We start from the raw sequence: 18,357 nt of genomic DNA, 5'->3' as shown, positions 1-18,357 counted from the left end.
GGGGCAGCCACAGCTCCTCTGGGCACCAGGGTCCCCCCACCCTCACAGGAAAGAATTTATTCCAAATATCCGATCTCACCCTGCCCCCTCTCAATGCCCCTGTCTTGTCACTCCGTGCATGTCAAGAGTTCCTTATGGAAAAAATCAAAACCAAGAAAGCAAAATACCTACATAATTCTGGGAGGGATCCCTACAAAGTGCTTGAGTAAGGGAAGGGATCAGAGACTCTGCCAGGATGAGTGCAAAGGCTCACCTGGGCAGGCAAAACCCAGAAATGTTGCAGAGTGATTTGGTTTGAAAGACAACAGCTCACCCTGTTTCGGCAGCCTCACTGGCACCATGGCTGGAGCAGGTCTGCCCACTGATAAAGGGGCAGAGCAGGGAGCAGATTGGGTGCCAGGAGGTGAAATCATCCCATCCTCTGTGCGAGGAGGAGCACAGGGACCTTCCTGTGTCCGGGGATCTGACAGGAAAAGCCAGGTTTGCTTTCCAAGAGGGAAAACTGGAGTAGGGCAGCATGACTGGGGGTTTGCTGCCTTCTTACCACCTTGATAAGGACACTGCTCTTGGGCACTGTAGGGAGATGGTTTTAGTGGAAAAAGGGACCTTTTATCTGTCCTGTCCCACCCCACTGGAGTCCAAAGGATGCAGCAGTGGCATTGGTAGAGAGACAGATATGCTTCCATGGAAAAGGGAGTCACCATTTGGGTGGGTGATTTAACATTGCTGGTTATCACTGGTTATCTCAGGGAAGGAAAAGAAATACAATTCCTTGTGGAATTAATATCACTTTAATGGTATTAGCTGGGGTAGACTGGTGAGGGGGAGCATGAGGGAAATAGAGGTGGCAGCTGGTTATAAGGCAGGGTTGGTTTCCAGAGGACAAAAAAAAAAAAAAAGAAGAAGAAGAGCCTTAGAGGAAAAAAAAGCCCAAAACCATTAAATAAACCACCACAAATACATCAGACAGGATCATTAGAAATTTGTGTAAAAAAATACTAAACAGACCAAACGCCACCTGAACACCTGTCAGGAAAAGCCACCCACCCAGTAGCTGTGAAAAGCTGACAGAATGGAAACACAGCAAGTGCTTCCAAAAGGGATTCACGATTTTTGGGGCCTCTGGCCTCGCTCATCCGTTCCCAGAACGTGTTAACCACCTACTCACAGAAGAAGTGCAATGTGGTAAAATCATGCTAAAAGTCCTCCCTGAGAAATTCTTGAGTGCCTCCTAAACCCTGGGCCTCACAGGCACAGAAATGGCAGAAATTAACCAAAACTTGTGACAGCTTGTGGTGGCTGGGGAAACACAGAGAGCAGTCACAGCTCGAGAGTTAGTGCTGGTAAGGACCAGCAGCAGCTTGGGATGGCTCAAGGAGGAAAACAGCCTTGAAACAAACTGCTCAAGGGCACTTTTTAAATGCTGGAAATGTTTAAATGCTGGCCCCAGGGAGACCTTAAAGTCCCTTCCAGTGCCTAAATAGGCTCCAAGAGAGATGGAGAGAGATTTTGGACAAGGGCCTGGAGTGACAGAGCAAGGGGGAATGGCTTCACACTGACTGAGGGCAGAGTTAGATGGGATATTGGGAAAAAATCCTTCCCTGTGAGGGCGGTGAGGGCCTGGCACAGGCTGCCCAGAAAAGCTGTGGCTGCCCCATCACTGGAAGTGTTCAAGGAAATGCTCAGCCAGGAACAGCTGAGGCCTTTCACAAAACCCTGGAGAGCCACAGAGGGACACAGGAGAAAAAGTGTCATGCAGGACCCCAGCTAGGGACAGGTAGGGGACATGGGGGCACACAGGAGATACAGTCGGGAGACAGGCATGGGGCACACAGCCCGGGGGCGACATACAGGGGACACGGGGAGCCTGCAGAACCCTGGAGGGGGACACGGGGGGCACGCAGGAGGGCAAAGGAAGGCACGCCGTGTACCCGGTACGGGGGCAGACAGGAGACACGGGGAGCGTGCGGGGCACACACAGGGGACACACACAGGGGACGGGCGGGTACCGGCAACCAGGAGGAGGGCACGAAGGGCACGGGCCAGGGACAGAAGGGAGACACGGGGGGTACGGAGGACACAGGGTGGGGACACAAGGGGGAACACGGGGGGGGGGGGTGACATGGGGCATTCCCCCGCAAGACCCCGCGCGCGGGGACCCCCCGGCGGCGCGCGCCGCGCCCCCTCCCACCCCCGCCCGGCGGCGGCGCAGGCGCAGAGCGCCCGCCCGGTCCCTATTTCACGGGGAGCGCGGGCCGCGGCGCCCGCGCCAAATAAGTCTCGGTAGCCGGTGCGGGCCGTGCGCCTGCGCGGGGCCCCAGAGCCGCGCGGCGGAGCCCCGCTCCCCCCGGCCCCGCCGCCGCCGCCCTGCCCGCGCCCACCGCCGCCCGGCCCCAGCGCCCGCCGCCGCCGCCGCCGCAGCCCGAGCGGCGCCCGCGGGACGCCGGCCCGAGGTAAGCGCCGGGCGCGGCCTCGCCCGCCGCGGGGCCTCCGCCGCACGCGCCGCCCGGGTCCCTGCGGAGCGTCAGGACGTTACGGCGGCGGCGGCAGCGCCCGGCCGCCCGCCCGCCCCGCGGCCCCCCCGCCTCCTCCTCCTCCTCTTCCTCCTCCTCCTCCTCCTCCCTGCTAGCGGGAGCGCGCCCACGCGCCCCTCTCGGCCCCCCGCAACCCCCACCCCCTCCCGCGCGCGCCGCCCCGCAACGGGAACCGGGGGGATGGGGGGGGAACGGGGACACCGGGGCGACACCGGGGCACCCCCTGCCCGCCCGCCAGCCTCGGCACCGGGGCACCCCGGGAGACCCCCCGGCAGCCTCCATGTGCAGCGCCCTCCGCCCCCGGGCACCCCGCTCTGCAAACCGCCCCCCAGTATCCCCCAGCCCTGCAGCCCCCCGGGCACCCCGCTCTGCAAACCGCCCCCCAATGTCCCCCATCCCTGCAGCCCCCCGCTCTGCAAACCGCCCCCCAATGTCCCCCATCCCTGCAGCCCCCCGGGCACCCCGCTCTGCAAACCGCCCCCCAGTATCCCCCAGCCCTGCAGCCCCCCGGGTATCCCCTCTCTGGGTCCCCCTGTGCCGCACTCTGCCTTCTTCACCCCTCCTTGGGGCTCGCCTTCGTCCTGCATCTTCCCTGTCGCTCTCAGGGCAGCCCCCCAGTCGTGCACCCCCAGTTTGTGTCCCCCCACCCCGTGCAGCTGCAACCCCCCGCCTGTGCTGTCTGTGCAGCTCTCCATCTCCTCTGTCCGTGGATCCCTGGGCACCCTCTGGCACCCCATGTGCAGCTCTGTTTAACCCCCCTAAAACCACCATGCATCCCCTCTCTCCATCCACACTGCATCCCCCTCTCTGTGCACAGCCTTGCACACAGTGTAATCTGGTCTCTCTGCCCTCCTGGTGCTGCACCCCAAAGATCTGTCTCCTCTCCCTGCTGTGCTATGCTTTTTTTCCTTTTATGTTTTCTTCCTCACTTCACCCCAAATCTTTCCACATCCCTTGATGCGCTCTCAGCCCCCTGCCAGGTGCACCAGGAGGGACAGGCATGGACACCTTGAGTCCTGGTAGAGCTGGGGTGCCCCTTGTCCCCCTCCACAGCCCCACTGCCGGTGTGTTTTAGCCACTTTTTCGATTACTTATGGTTCCAGCCCACTTTTCCTCCATTCAGTGCTGGTTCCTGCCCAGAGGCATTTCAGCAGCACACGTGGGGTTCAGTCCCGTGATGCTGGGCAGGATGTCTGGGGCATCCTGAAGCTCAGGAGTGTTGCGAGTGATGCTAATCACTGAGTGGGATGGGTTTTACCCCAAAATGAAGGACAAGGATAGAGATAGTGTGACAACAGAGATTGGAGGGGTTGAGCTGAGGGCAGCTGAGCTTCGGTGCTGCTGTGGAAACTGAAGTGCTTCTGCTGGTGGCCTTGTGCTGGGCTGGCACAGAGGGGCCATTGGACAGACCCTGTGGGCTCTGTGGAGGTAAGGAGCAACTCATGGTGTCCCTGTGGGTCAGGCAGGTGTTTCTGAAGGCCATGAACTTGGTTGTGAAGTCACACTGGCCATGCTGGGTCAGTGCTGTGCTCCAGCCATGGTCTGGGGAAGTGGTGGGAGCCAGTTGACATCTCTGCTGTGCTCTGTGCCACTGCTTGGAGTTCTCCATGGGGGTCTGAGCCTGGAACAGCCAGACCTGGGTGAGGTGTTCCCTTACCTGTCTCTGTGGGGGCTGCACCAGTGCTGTAGGAGATGCTTTGTGGGCACCAAGTTCTCCTTACCTGGGCATGGACTGATCCTCAGCATTGTGGGCAGCAGGGCAAGGGAGGGGATTGTTCCCCTCTGCTCTCCTCAGGTGGGACCCCCGCTGCAGTGCTGCATCCAGCTCTGGGCTCCCAGCATCAGAGGCATGTGGAGCTGCTGGAGCGAGTCCAGAGCAGGTCATGGAGATGCTCTGAGGGCTGGACACTTCTGCTCTAGAGACAGGCTGAGAGAGCTGGAGAAAAGAAGGCTCTGAGGAGACCTGAGAGTCCCTTTCAGTTCCTTAAGGGGCTTCAAGAAAGCTGGAGAGGGAATGCTGTCTTACATCTATTGCTGATTTATTAGAAATGCACACTTTGAAATAGTTTCCAGATGTCACTGTTTCTGCAGGCTTGACGTGCTTTTTTAATTTGATTTTTTTGTGTGTGTGTGTGACTTTGGAGGAGGGAAGAATCCCTGTTTTACTGTGGAGGAGACAGTGACAAGCTCCTCCAACAGTGTGAAATCGTGAGATAGTTTGAAATACATTTAGAAAAGCACCTTCAAACTGAGTATCTTCACAGAGTTTATGATGGATGCCAGGAACATTTATTTTTTTTTGGACCTCTTTCACACTCTGCCCTTCACCTCCTGCATCCCAGTCCCACCCATGCCCATCGTTCTCACCCAGCTTGCAAAGGGTTGGGTTGAGTTGGGTTGAGCTTCCCCTCATCCTCCCTCCTGCGATGGAGCACTTGGGGATTCGCTCATCCCGTTCAGAGCATGATGTCCCTGCAGTCCCTTCTCTCCTTGCTCCCAGGACCCTTCCATGACCAAGCTCACCTTTTGCCTCTGGCATTCCGGAATTTCTCCCCCAGCAGGTGGTGACTGAGCTGGTGCCGCGATGGCGACGCCGGACGTCAGCGTGCACATGGAGGAGGTGGTGGTGGTGACCACGCCGGACGGCGCCGTGGACGGCGCTGCCATGGAGGAGGTCAAGACAGTGCTGGTCACCACCAACCTGTCCCAGCACGGGTAAGAGATGGGGCTGGTGCACGCTGAGGGGACGTGCTGGAAACCCTCCCAGATGGGATTTATCCCCCACTGCTTCCTCCTGCATCCCTGCTCGCTGTGGGCACCTCAGCGGTGGCCGTGGAATGTCCAGCTCCTTGCTAGGGCTTTCACACCAGGGCTCTGCGGCTCTGGGCAGAACAGGCTCCGTTCTTTCCTTCTTTTGAGGTGGGGAAAAATGATTGACCCCAAATACCTTTTTCTGGATTTCTGAGATTTTTCTGGATTTCTGAGAGTTTCTGGATTTGGATGTTGGAGTAGACACAAACCCAGCTGGAACAGGACACCAGAAGCTAAATCAGTGTTTTTCTGCTACTTATTTCATGATGGCTATGCTGAGCTCTGAACTCCAAGAGACAAGTTTGTCCTCACCAGGCTGAGGGTGGTGCAGCTGAGCTCCCCTTCCCTGAAGGCTGAGGAGGTTTGGGGTCGGCTGGTTTTTGGCTGAGCTCTGCAGGAACCTCTACTGCCAGCAATAGGAGTGAGAGAGCTGTCCTTGAAACAGTGTTGCCCTGAATGGAGATGCACTGCTCAAACAAAAAAAAGCGCAGATCTGATTGTTCAAGTGCTGCTGTTTTGCCCAATTTCTGCCTTTTTTGTTGGCATTTTATATTCAGGGCTGCTGTTTGTTCAGGTCTGGTCTGTTCAGTGGCAGGTTGGCCATGGCCAAAGAGCCTTTCTTGAAGGCCCACATAGCAATGGACTTTATTTCTCTGTGGTTTTTTTTGGGTGGAACAGAGCCCAGAGTCTTTTGTGTGTTTTGTTCAGTCAGTGGGCACAGAATCCAAGTTCACACCTGGAGCTGCATCCAGAGAGGCTTGTCTGAAATAAGTGGGTGTTGAATGGCTGTTTATTGCTCTCCGAAGGTGTTTGCCTGCTTTTCTCAAACGTGTCTTTGTGTCAGTGCCCTGGGGCTTTGGGCAGGGCAGAACGTGACAGCTGAGTCCAGGGCCGTTCCCCTTGTGCTGCTTCAACTGAGATAAAGCCCATTAACAGATGAAATTTTGGTAAAGAATGGGCAGGACAGGCAGAGGCAGGAGCTGTTGGTGCTGGGATGGGCAGGACCTGCCCTGCTCTTCCTCCACACCCTGGGTCTGTGTTTCCAAAACATCTTCAATTCCCAGAAGAACAGTGATGGTGGGGAAGAAGGGCTGTACTCCTCTTGTTTTCTGTCCCATGGAGACTCCATTGTCTCCCTCAGTGGAGAAGCAGCCAGATGTGACTCTTGGGATGTGGCTGTTCTTGGATGCAGAGTGGTTCCTGGTTGTCATGTGGCTCTGAGCCTCTTCAGACCCATGTGCAGCATTGTGGTGTTGTCTGGGAAAATGGATCATGGCAGAGGCTGGCTCAGTCAGTTGGTTTCCTTTCACTCTTAGTTCCCTTCCTGTTTTTCTTTGGAAATCTCTTCTCACCCTCCCAGTGTCCCCTGGCTGGTCAGAAGCAGGACAGCTCCATGCAGCACAGGGAGGAATGCTTTCATTTAGTGACAGCTGTGAGCAGAGACGTCTTGAAGAGATGATGAAGAGATTCCCTGAAGGTTTTCCATGCATCTCTCTGGAGAAGAGCCCCTGGACAGGCCCTTTGCTCCCCCATTCTTGGGGATGGTAGTGGGTTAATAGAAAGGGTGTGAATTTTGGCATCACAGAGTAAAACCTGCCTGACTCCCCTCACTGAGCAGGGCAGTGGGGCTGCTGGTGGGTGGCAGCACGAGCCACCATGGTCTCTCTGTGGCCTTGGACAGTTGCCCCCACCAGGCTCTGCTCCTCCAGGGCAATACCACAGTGGTGCTGGCTCTTTCTCCCTTTCCCTCTGATTTCCCTCTGCAGCCCCAGCTGGTGTCAGGAGAGCAGCTGCAGGCATGGGCTGGGATCCCTTGCTGTTGGCTCAGTCACTGCTCACATGGGGAGCTTTCTGTTTGCTTGGTGTGACACTTAAACCAAACTCAGCTTGGGGTTGGTGCCTTTTTCTAGTGCTCATCTGGGTATGGATTTGCTATTAAAAAAACCCCTCTGTACAACCAATTGTTAAGAGCTTAATTAGTTCATGTGTTCTTAAGGAAAAAGCTGAGGGAAATGGGAAAGTAATAATGAGCAAGAAGCTTTTCTCTTTGGTCTGTGAGAGGAGGGGATCTGTGCTTGATGCTCTGATGAGGTACATGTATTTCTGATCAGCACAGGATTCTGGGGGAGAATTTTCTCAAGTTTCCAGGCAAGGCAGGAGCAGAAAAGAAAGGAGACGCCAGCCCGCAGAGTTATCTGCACATGCTTTCTTCTTCCCATCTGGTTTGTGGATCCTCCTGGGGAGGAAGATGAGAACCATCCTCCCCTGCCTTCGTCATGGCAACTGGCAAAGGCAGGGCCAGCTGGGGGGCTGCACTGCTGGGGCTTGGAAGGTGTTTGTGTTTTCCCTTGCCTCTGCCTCAGTCTGTTTCCCTGGAATGGGATTGGAGAAACAGCATGGAGACACTCACCTTTTTTTGTGGTTTTCTCTCCCCCATGTGCCCGTGGCAGACACAGACTTCAGTTGCCTGAATTTTTCATACAGGCTGGGAGTTGGTTTGTTTGTTTTCCTCTGGAGGTTAAAGGTGTGGGCTGGGTTATTCCTCCCCATCCAGTTGCACCTTTTGGTCATTTTTCGGAGCGGTGCAAATGTGGTGGAGTCCTGGAGGAAGCTCTGAAAGGTGCTGACTTTTCTGCTGGAGGGTTTCTTCTGGGTAAGTTGGTGGAGGTTCTTGATCTGGAGGCAGGTCAGGGCTGTGGGGTGCTGGGCTTTGCATGCGAGAAGGGGTTGCTTCCTCTGGCACCCTGCTGAAGTGCCACTGCTGCAAACTGATGAAAAACCCCAGGTTAGAATTCTTCTGTTCTTCTGTCAGACTGCCACTTGTGTAATAATCACCTGGGTGCAAATGCCTTGGCTCAGAGTTTACCTTTTTGGGTCCTTTCACGTTCCCTCCCCATGCTCTGCCAGGGCTCTGGGCTGGTGGTTGCTGTGAGCTGCAGAGGCAGAGTTGTGTCCATCTTCTTTCTGTCACAGCAGGAGCTGTCTCCCCTCTCTGGAGCAGCATCTGAGCCACTCACCTGGTGAGGCTGGGCTGCCACCCACACCATTCCTTATCTCTGTGCTGCTCCCCACAGGGACCTGCCCTGCAGCTGCTGAAGGGAGGGATGCTTTGAAGCTGCAGTTCCACCCTGGAGCTGTGTGTTAGGAGCCCAGAATGGAAAAACCAGTTGCTCTTGAATTTCCTTGTCCCTGTGGCATGGGGGGTGAGAAATGTGGTTGCCAGTGAGTCACTAGGACTGTCTTTTAATTCATCCATGGTACCAAAGGGAGGGAGGTTCAGGTTTATTTTCTCTGTGGAGTCTTCATAGGGAGTTTATATGGCAAAGTATGTGAAAAGCTAATTGTGTTTCTCCCCCTGCCCCTGTGGACTGAGCTTTCTGCAGCTTCAGTAACACCACCAAACATACATCTTAAAAGGAGGGTGGACTTAGATTAGATATTGGGAAGAAGTTGTTCCTTGTGAGGGTGGTGAGGCCCTGGCACAGACTGTCCAGAGAAGCTGTGGCTGCCCCATCCCTGGAATTGTTCAAGGCCAGGTTGGACAGGGCTTGGAGCAACCTGGGATAGTGGAAGGTGTCCCTGCCCATGGGAGGGTCTTGGAACAAGATGAGTTTTAAGGGCCCTTTCAGCCCAAACCATTCTGTGTTTGAATGAAAACCCATTAGGAATGGTCCCTGCTGAGCACTGGCTGTGAGGTACAGGTGGATCCATAGGGGCACCAATGTGGGCTCCCTCCCTTTGGGACCTCACCTCCAAAGCCAGGGGGGTGAGGAGCATGTCCCACATGCCAGCCAGAAGTGCCTGTGCCCTCTGAGTGTGGGAAGCTCCTTGGAGGGGCTTGGGGCTCCATATTCCTGTACCTGGGATGGGAGACCAGCGAGGGAGTGGGTGCTGTGCAGGACCCACTGTGTGACTCCATGGGCAAAGCACCCAGAGAAGATGGAGATCTCAGTGTGGGGACAATGGAAACAGCTGAACAGCCAGCTATTAATGAATGTCATGGATATATCAAGTTTTAAGAGCCTCAGAGATTGTATTGCAAGTGTCTGTAACTCATGTTATGTTATCTCTGCTCACAGATCTGCTCTTGGGGTTTGTCCAACTCCTTTATAGTGTCTCCGTGGCTCTTTGAGGTCCTGCTTCCTCCCTGGAGCATCCTGCATACCAGGGGATTCAGCCAGTGCATTGCCCAGACAGCAGCAGCATGTTTCACACATGTTTTTCCTGGGGAAATCTCAGGCAAAGCTTCCAAAGGCTGGCAGTGACTTCTGAGCAAGGGGCTGTGCTGACAGCATCTCTCCATGCCAGCTCTCCAGCATGGGCCGGGCTGGAGGCAGATCCACAGGGCTGGGATTAAAGGGGAGGGAGAGAGAGCTGGCCTGGCTGCTGACAGGGGCTTGTCTGCTGTGGGGTTCTTCATCTCCATATGAAAAAATGGAGCTGAGCCTCTCAAACCCAGAGCTGACTCTTAGCTCTTGTGGGAAAATGTGATCCGAGGGACTTGTGAGGCAATGTCTCCACAGGGCATCGGGGGTGGGGGTGGCACAGCCACATGGCTTAAGAATGCCTCTGCCTCTCTTCCCAGCGGTGACATCAATGAAGACACTCTGGAGACTGAAAATGCAGCTGCTGCAGCTGCTGCTGCCTTCACGGCCTCCACAGACCTGAAGGAAGCGGTTCTAGGTAGGTCAGCTCTTTCCACAGCCCCTTGGTGGCAGCTGCAGCTCCCCAGTGTGCCCCAGCCCTGCGCTGGTGTCGAGTGGGACACCCCAAGCACTGCTGTGCAGAGCTGCTGGGGCTCGGGGGTGTTCTCTTGTGAGCCTTGGGGATGCCAGTGATGCTGTCCCAGCATCCAGGGGGCTCGGTGACCTGAAGGGAGCTGGCAGTGGCTGGCTGGGCTGCTGCTGCCCTCTCCTGGTCCGGGATGTGTCCCTGTGTCCGGCCATCCCTGCTCCTGCCATTCCAGGTTGCCACAGGGGTGTCAGTTTTGCAGCAGCTTGCTGGCTTTGGTTGCAAGTAAAAGCAAGTTTAGGGAGCAGAGACTGATCAGCTGGGCTAATATTGACTTGAAACCAGTTTTACTTTAAAACCAAGGGTGACTCCACCCAGATAACATCATTCTCTTTTATCAAGAATGGGTGACTTCTCATTTTCCCTGTGCTCAGCTGCAGCTGGATTGGCATAAATCTTAGTGGGCTGTTTTACCTGAGAAATTTGGGTGTTTGGATACTTTCATAGCAAAGTGCAAATGAGTGGTGGCCACAAACCCCAGCACACCCCACCATGCATCATCTACTTGGTTTTTTATTTATTTCTGAGTTTCAAAACTGTCATTGCATGTGTGGCTCAGGAGCTGTGGCTCATGTTTCTCTTTGATCTGTCCCTTCCTCTGATCCCTGTGAGAAGTGAAGATGGCTGAAGATGAGGACAGTTTGGAGGCAGAGATTGTCTACCCCATCACCTGCGGGGACAGCAAAGCCAACCTCATCTGGAGGAAGTTTGTATGCCCTGGAATCAATGTGAAGTGTGTGCAGGTGAGAACAGAGAGCCCAGCACTGGGCTTGTGCTTTTCCCTTGCCCACACTGAGAGGTGACCTGGCTTGTCCTGGTTGTGATAACCTTTGATCAGCTGCTTTGCATTTCATCCATGTCATGGTAGGAAAGGATGACATTTTCCTGGTGCTGGGTACCTGATATTTGTCCTGACAAAATTATTTAGTTCTGGCTGGAGAGATGGTGCCTCAGTTTAATGTGTTATTGAAAATTTGAGAAATTTGGGCACTTGCAGTGTCTGCTCAGTTGGAAAGTTTGAGGAGTGTATTGATTGAGGACCTGCTGAAGAGTTGCTGCTGTGTGCTGGGTAACTCATGGTTAAAATTTACATGAATTCAGGAACATGCCATGAGTGAGTCATTGCTGGCATTTGTACACAGCCTAAACAATGCCCTGCTGAGGGAGAGTCTTCTTGGGCTCCCAGAGGATAGTCCTTGCCCTTCCCAGCAGAGGTGGTCTCCTCTATCCATGAGACAGAGGATAGATGCTGCTGCCTCCTAAAATCTGTCCTCTCTGCACTGAAGCCCTTGTCCTTGTTCAGAGATGCAGTTTCTCATGCAGTAACTGAGTTGCTCTATGTTGGTCAACATGGCCATGGAAAAGAGGAGGCCTGGATTTGAGAAATCCTTTGAGATGGGCTGTAAGGCAGCTCTTAAGAAAACTGGGTCATGATTGGACTCAAGGATCTTGGAGGACTTCTCCACCCTTAGTGATTCTATAATTCTGTGATCCTGCAGGTTGCTGTTGGGTTCAGGCACAACTGGGTGTGTAGGGCAATAAAAGAAAGGAAGAGTTGGCAGGTGTGTGCCAGCTCCCTGAAGCTGGTTTGCAGTGGCAGTGGGTGTGCACAGCTAGAGAGGCCAGAGGTTCCCTGATAGCAGTGGTTGGGCTTGGGAGCAGGAGGTCAAAGACCAAATGGGCTTCTTCTCTCTCCCCTATGGGGCATAAGGTGCCCTGGACCCAAATGTTGGCAGTGCAGCCCAGCTTTCACTGAGTGCATTTAGTGGGAGCATGAGCAGCTCCCTGCTGCTAATGACACTCTGCACAAGCTCTGGGTGTTTTCCCAGCTGTCCTGCCTGAGCTGGGCAAACTCACACACCCCTGGAGCAGCTGTTGACTAACCACTGGTGACAGCTTTAATCTTTCTGACTTGGGCAGTGTTGTCTGGGATGGGGAGTGCCTGTTAGCCATTTGGTTTGGGGGTGCTCAGTGGCACATGGAGGCTGCAGACACTGCCAGGCACTGGGAAATGCCAGCAGGCTGCAGCTGAACCCTGCTCACAGGACACCCTTGGCTCATTTATGGCTCGTGGCACTGATGTTGCACCCCTGCCTTTGCAGTTTCATGATCACCTCATCAGCCCCAAGGAGTTTGTGCACCTGGCAGGGAAGTCGACCTTGAAGGATTGGAAGCGGGCGATCCGGATGAACGGGATCATGCTCCGGTCAGTGCCTTCCCCTGTGCCTCTGGACACTGCTGGGGGATTGTGGTGGGGGGAACACAACCTTTGGAATGGCAGTTCTGCTGCTGAGGGAGCAAATGAACCACTATAAATGTTTGTTGTAATGACAGCCTGGTCCCAAATGGGGTCAGTTCAATGGCTTTGTTCTGTCCTTGTGCTTAGGGAATAATTGGGGACAAGAAATACTTCTCTTGCCTTTTCAGGCCTTGAACCACACTGAGTTTCCAGCTGGTGTAGGGACATTGGAAATTTTAATGGCTGTTGGTGGTTGGGCTATGCTGTCTGAGGATTCTCAGTGTGACTCACCAAATGAAATCAGTCTGGTCATCACCAATGCTCTGGTTGCATCACTCCTGCTTGACATCACTTCTAAATAAGTCCTTGGCAAAAAAAAAAAAAAGGTTCTTTATTGCAAACATTTCTCTTCTCTAGTATTAACTACAGTAATTCAATTCCTCTATGGTCCTTCTGAGCACCAGCCTGAAACTGTGATTTAATTAAAGTCTTTCTCTGCCTTTGGACAGGATTAAAAAAGAATCACCTCTTTCCCCAGGAATTGTCAGTGGTTTTGTGCTCTTTTCACAGGGTGACATTGCCTTTCTCTGTATTATTCTACTTCAATGCAGGCATCTCCTGTATTCCTTTTAAGCAGCTTTTGCCTCACATAAATTTTGCATAATAGGTTTAGGCTTTGTCAAGGCAGGGCTTTGAGGGGGGGAAAAACACTTCAGGGGAATGTCTAAAGGCAAACCCAACATCCCATGGGAGCACATCTCTGGAAGCTTAGGTGGTTGTTGGCCAGCAAGGCTGGGAATGTTTTGGAGATAATGTTCTTGGATTGGAAGATCCTGTGTGCCAGTGTTGGCACTCCCTTTGAATGAGAGACCTGATTTTAGTTTCTAAATAGGGGTATGTCCTGTCTCCTTTTGAGCTATAGAGTCAAAAAGGCAAGAAAGAAGCTTCCTGTGGTCTCACTCTAAACTGAGACTCCAGCTGATCCTTTGGTTGGAAGCTGGAGCTTTGGAGGGGATGTGCTGGTGGCCCCAGTTAGGGGCTCTCTCTTCCCCTTCCCAGTAAGGCTCCTGCTGGCTCTGCCTGCTCTCCTGGTGTTTTGGGACTCAGAAGTTTGGGGTGAAAGCTGCCAGGAGCAATCTCAGAGCTCTTAGTTGTTGCTGATGTGCCTGTCCTTGCGCTTGCTCTCTGTCTTTCAGGAAGATTATGGACTCAGGAGAGCTGGATTTCTACCAGCACACAAAGGTCTGTTCCAACACCTGCCGGAGCACCAAGATTGACCTGACAGGAGCCAGGGTGTCCCTGACCAGCCAGACATCAACAGAGTACATCCCTCTGACTCCTGCCTCTGCTGATGGTACGTGCAGCCCTTCCTCACCTCAGCAGGGCCTTTGGCACAGCAGAGCCCATGGGTGCCACATAACCAAGGTTCCTGTAGCTGCCCCATCCCTGGAAGTGTCACAGGTTGGACAGCACTTGGGGCAATCTGGTCTAGTGGAGGGTGTCCCTGCCCATGGCAGGGGGTTGGAATGAGATGAGCTTTGAGGTCTCTTCCAACCCAAGCCATTCTCTGATTACATTCTATAATTACAGGTAATTGTTTCATTGGAAGATGTTTTAATTTTTATATAGTTCTGTAATTAACACCTTTAGCCCCTGAGCATTAAGAACAGCCCTGAAAGTGCCCCACACCCCAAGCTCCTGGTGGTGCCTCTGGGACAGGATAAGCCCCTTGGCTGGCTCTGCAGAGCACCCATCCACCACATCCTGGTATTGTGGTGGGGAAGCTGATGCTGATGCACAGCCCAGCCCTCTCCAAGAACCTCTGTTAAACATGAGCTCATTAATGGGAGATGTTTGCCAGCTGCTGGGCTGTGCTGAAATAACCAGAGCCCTGAAAGCTGTGGAGTAAAGGAGCAGAGGGACTGGATTTAATGGCTGCAACTGAGCGTTCCAAAGGCTCTGCACAGCTCTGTGGGGCTCTGGCCAGATTCCCATCCATCCTGCTCCTGCACACGGCATGAATGACGCCTGTTCCCCGGCTCTATGGTAACAAAACTGCTGAGATTGGCAGAGCTGGAGGGAAGGAGGGATCCCCCCTGCATCCCTGTGCAGTGGGGGGCTGCTCTTCCCTTGCAGAGTTTAGAAACCCTCCAGACAAATGGTAGCTGGGTAAAAAGGGCTGCCAAAAAAATCAGACTCTAAATCTGTTTGACTTTTGCCCTGAGCAGAGCTGGTGTGTTTTCAGGAGGGAAATGCTGCTCTCAAGCATGTGTTCTTGTGCTGCAAAGGTTGCAGGAGCAGTCCCTGGGGATTGCACTCTAATGTAGGAAAATAAGTACAGCTGGCACAGCAGCCACTTGGATGTCTCTGTTCAGCGTTGAGATCTGCATTCAAACAGATGTGATCCTCTGCAATACAAAGGAGAAGTACAGAAATGCAGCAATGGAGTGCTTCCTTTGGAAACAGCCTGTGAAAATACAGGGAAAAATCAGGACCTGGGAATTTTTTTCTCTTCTCTTTTGCTATTGGTTGCAGTGAACGGATCCCCAGCTACAATAACCATAGAAACATGCGAGGACACCAGCGATTGGAGCACCAGCATTGGAGGTATGGCCTGGCATCATGCAGGGGTGGAGGAGATGTGGGCAAGCAGGGAAGCAGCAGAGTAAGGAGCAGGAAGGACCCTCTTACCAGAGCAGCCTTGCATGAGCCTCCACTGGGATTATTCCTTCTGTGCTGATGGAACAGCTCTGTGTTACATCCCTCTGCAGCCTCGTGATGAAGTTGTTTCCAAGCACCAACATATCAAAGCCAGAGAGCCAAATGTGCTCTGGGAAAAAAAAAATTCTTATCAGAAGGGTCATGAAATCATTCTCCTTGGTGCTACTGCCTGTAGCAAAGTGTCCTGTTGATGTGGGACAGGGTGGGGACAGCATATCCTCCTTTGTGTCCATGCTCTGCGTGGGCCTTGCCCCAGCCTGGCAAGAATGCACCCCTGCAGGGGTGTCCACAGGGAACCCATAGCAGATTACCATTAAACCCTGCCGAGGATTTTGAGGTTCTCCCTTGCTTCCTCTTTCTCCAGATGACACCTTTGCTTTTTGGCAAGGTCTGAAGGACAGTGGTCTCCTGGAAGAAGTGATCCATGAGTTCCACCAAGAGCTGGTGGAGACCATGAAGGGCTTGCAGCAGCGAGCACAGGATCCCCCACTGCAGCTTGGGGGTAAGGTCCTGGTCATGGGTGGTCAGTCATCTTGGGAGAGGGGCTTGTGGATGTTTTTATCCTTAGGGGTATCTGGATGGCATGATAGGGATGTAGCTCATCATAGGAAATATCATTTTTGACTGACTGATGAAGCTGCCCTTGGGGATAATGCAGGTGACCTCAGTTCTCCAATTCCCTGTGCATGAGGCTTCCTGCCTGCTGGCTCTGGGTCTGGACAAATGCTTGGCTTGGGAATTGAGGTGGAATTTAGACCATTGGAATAATGATGCAGCAAGCAGCTACTGTGCCAGCAGATTTCTTATCACCCCTGCTAGGCAGGAGAGGACTGTTTACACGGCCAGTGACCTCTTGCCCTTTCTCATGGCTTCTGCCTTCTCCTCTTCCCCAGCCTCTTGCATTACCCTCCCGCAGATTTTGGCTGTCTCAGCTGGACATGTTTGTTCCTGGACATGTTTGTGGCTTTTGCCAAGCCACAAATAGTTTGCTCAGGGAGTTTTGCTTCCTCAAAGATTCTGTGTCTTGTTTTTAAGACGCTGTTTTACTCAACAACGTAGTCCAGAACTTTGGGATGCTGGATCTGGTCAAGAAGGTCCTGGCCAGCCACAAGTGCCAGATGGATCGCTCGAGGGAGCAGTACACACGGGATTTGGCAGGTATGGACACAGCAGTGCAGCACTGGGCATTGCTGCCTGTGCACTTCCTTTTGGGCTGAGAAAGTGGGGGTTGTGTTAAAGCTGGTGGTGTTAAACCAGCCACACCAGCCATTGCCACAGGCCTCTGGGAAGCTTGTCCAGGGTCCAGGCTGAGCCAAACCTCTTCTCTGTCCAGCTCTGGAGCAGCAGTGTGACGAGCACCGCAAGCGAGCGAAGGAGCTGAAGCACAAATCGCAGCATCTCAACAACGTCCTGATGACCCTCACACCCGTCTCTGTTCCCACACCTCTGAAACGCCCCCGGCTCACCAGGGCCACCTCCGGACCAGCTGCCATCACCTCCCAAGTCCTGTCCCAGCCAGCGCAGCTCACTGTCACCCCTGGTGTCCCAGTATCCCAGATTGCCAACCTCCCTCTTGGCAAAGTGGTCTCGGCCCTCCCTCCTTCGGTGCTGGGGAAGAGCCCGGCCCAGCCCCCCGCCGCCAGCTCCCCGGCCTCCCCTCTGCTGGGGGGGTACACGGTGCTGGCCTCCGCCGGCTCCACCTTCCCCGGCACCGTGGAGATCCACCCGGACGCTTCCAACCTGACGGTGCTGAGCACGGCTGCGGTCCAGGACGGCAGCACGGTGGTGAAGGTGGTGAGCCCCTTCCAGCTCCTGACCCTTCCAGGACTTGGCACGACCATCCAGAATGTGACACAAATAGCTCCCGGCGGGAGCACGGTGGTGACTGTCCCGTCCGGGGCCGCTGAGGCCGCCGGGGACGAGCACGCTGCCGCCGCCATCGAGGTGACCGCGGTGGCCGACGAGGCGGAGCAGAAGTGAGAGGGGGGACTTGCCTGGAGGGACGCTGGCCGTGCCACTCTGGGGGGAACTGCCTCTTCTCTGGCTGCGCTGTGGGACGAGGAGCGGTGTCGTGAGGGGCACGGCCTAGCGAGACTCAGAGCAGCTCGTGTTGGGAGCGAGGAGGTTCAGGTCAGAGGGAAGGAGAGGGGAGGAAGGATGCCTGGAGAAGGCAAAGGCAGAAATGCTCTGCCTTGTTTGGAGGAGGGAAGAAAAAAAGAGCTTATTTTTTTATAAAGCTTTCCTCCCCTGTTCTCTTGGAGTAGCTTTCCTGCTCTGGGTTGTCAGCCCAGCCTCTTTGGCTGGCACAGCTGGAGCAGTGTCCATCAGAGGAGTGGGCAGGAGCAGGGAGAAGGTGGTAGCAAAAGGAGGCTGCCAAAGGGGGTCTGGTGTGCAGGGAGCTGGCTGCTCCCCATCCCTAGGGGCTGCAGGAGTGGAGAGGGATGCCAAGAGCAGGAATTCAGTGGATGTGTACAATCATTGACACCAGGAAGAGCTCTGGCAGCATGGGCACAGGCCCTGGGAGTTGGGTTTGTGCGTGACACTGGCTTTGGGTGGAAAAAACAAGTGGGAGCTGTTGTGACAGTGGGCATGGTGGTTGCCCAGGTCTACTGGGGAAGAAGCAGCAAGACAGGAGCCCAGAGGGCTGAGAAGAGCTGTGACTTCTGAGGATTTGGGGTCTTTTTCTAGTTTTCTCAAAAAAAAAAAAAAATCCATTATTGGGATTTTTTTAAGCCACTGGCGATTTTTAAGCAAAGCCCAGGTTGGGAAGCTCGTTCTGCATGGCAGAGCCGTGCTGCAGAGCGTGCAGAGCTGTGCCCCATGGCCATGCTCCAGGGAGCTCACACTTCCTCACGAGGGCAGACCCTGCTGTCCCCAGTCCCCAGCATCCCATGGGAGCAGGACACTGCCGTTCCCTCCCTGCTGGGGTCAAGCAGCCGTTCTGTAACGGGGTGGTCAGCCCCCCAGTTCTCCTACAGCCACCCCACTCACTGCAGCTCTCACCAGGCCCCGTGCCAGGGCCTGTGTGTCTCACGCTGCCTCTGGCTGGGAGGAGTCGGGTGCTTGGAGTGTTGGGGTTTCCCAAACTTGATCTGGCAACAGCAGCAACGACAGGTCACTTTATTGAGTAATAAATATTTTTTTGAAAGAATGTTAAGTGGTTTATTGTGTTTTCTATGTCCAGGTATAACAGCTGGGATTGTGAAATGGGGCTAAGGCAGGCCAGGAACACACTTTACTAAATATAAATGTCCATGTCCT

At 54.2% G+C, this 18,357-nt stretch overlaps 1 protein-coding gene across 1 annotated transcript; it reads left to right on the top strand.

The window, feature by feature from the left end:
- Positions 1-5,118: 5,118 nt before the first annotated feature.
- Positions 5,119-18,187, top strand: GMEB2 (glucocorticoid modulatory element binding protein 2). Its single transcript, XM_058814816.1, has 9 exons — positions 5,119-5,249; positions 9,931-10,028; positions 10,752-10,879; positions 12,239-12,342; positions 13,572-13,729; positions 14,911-14,982; positions 15,461-15,598; positions 16,132-16,254; positions 16,430-18,187. The coding sequence occupies exons 1-9, from the start codon at positions 5,119-5,121 to the stop codon at positions 17,074-17,076; spliced, it is 1,599 nt and encodes a 532-aa protein (XP_058670799.1). The 3' UTR covers positions 17,077-18,187.
- Positions 18,188-18,357: the final 170 nt, after the last annotated feature.

This window comes from Ammospiza caudacuta, chromosome 15, assembly GCF_027887145.1.
Source record: "Ammospiza caudacuta isolate bAmmCau1 chromosome 15, bAmmCau1.pri, whole genome shotgun sequence".
Taxonomy (NCBI): domain Eukaryota; kingdom Metazoa; phylum Chordata; class Aves; order Passeriformes; family Passerellidae; genus Ammospiza; species Ammospiza caudacuta.
Note: the sequence above shows the minus strand (reverse complement) of the source record. Positions and strands in the feature narration are given on the sequence as shown.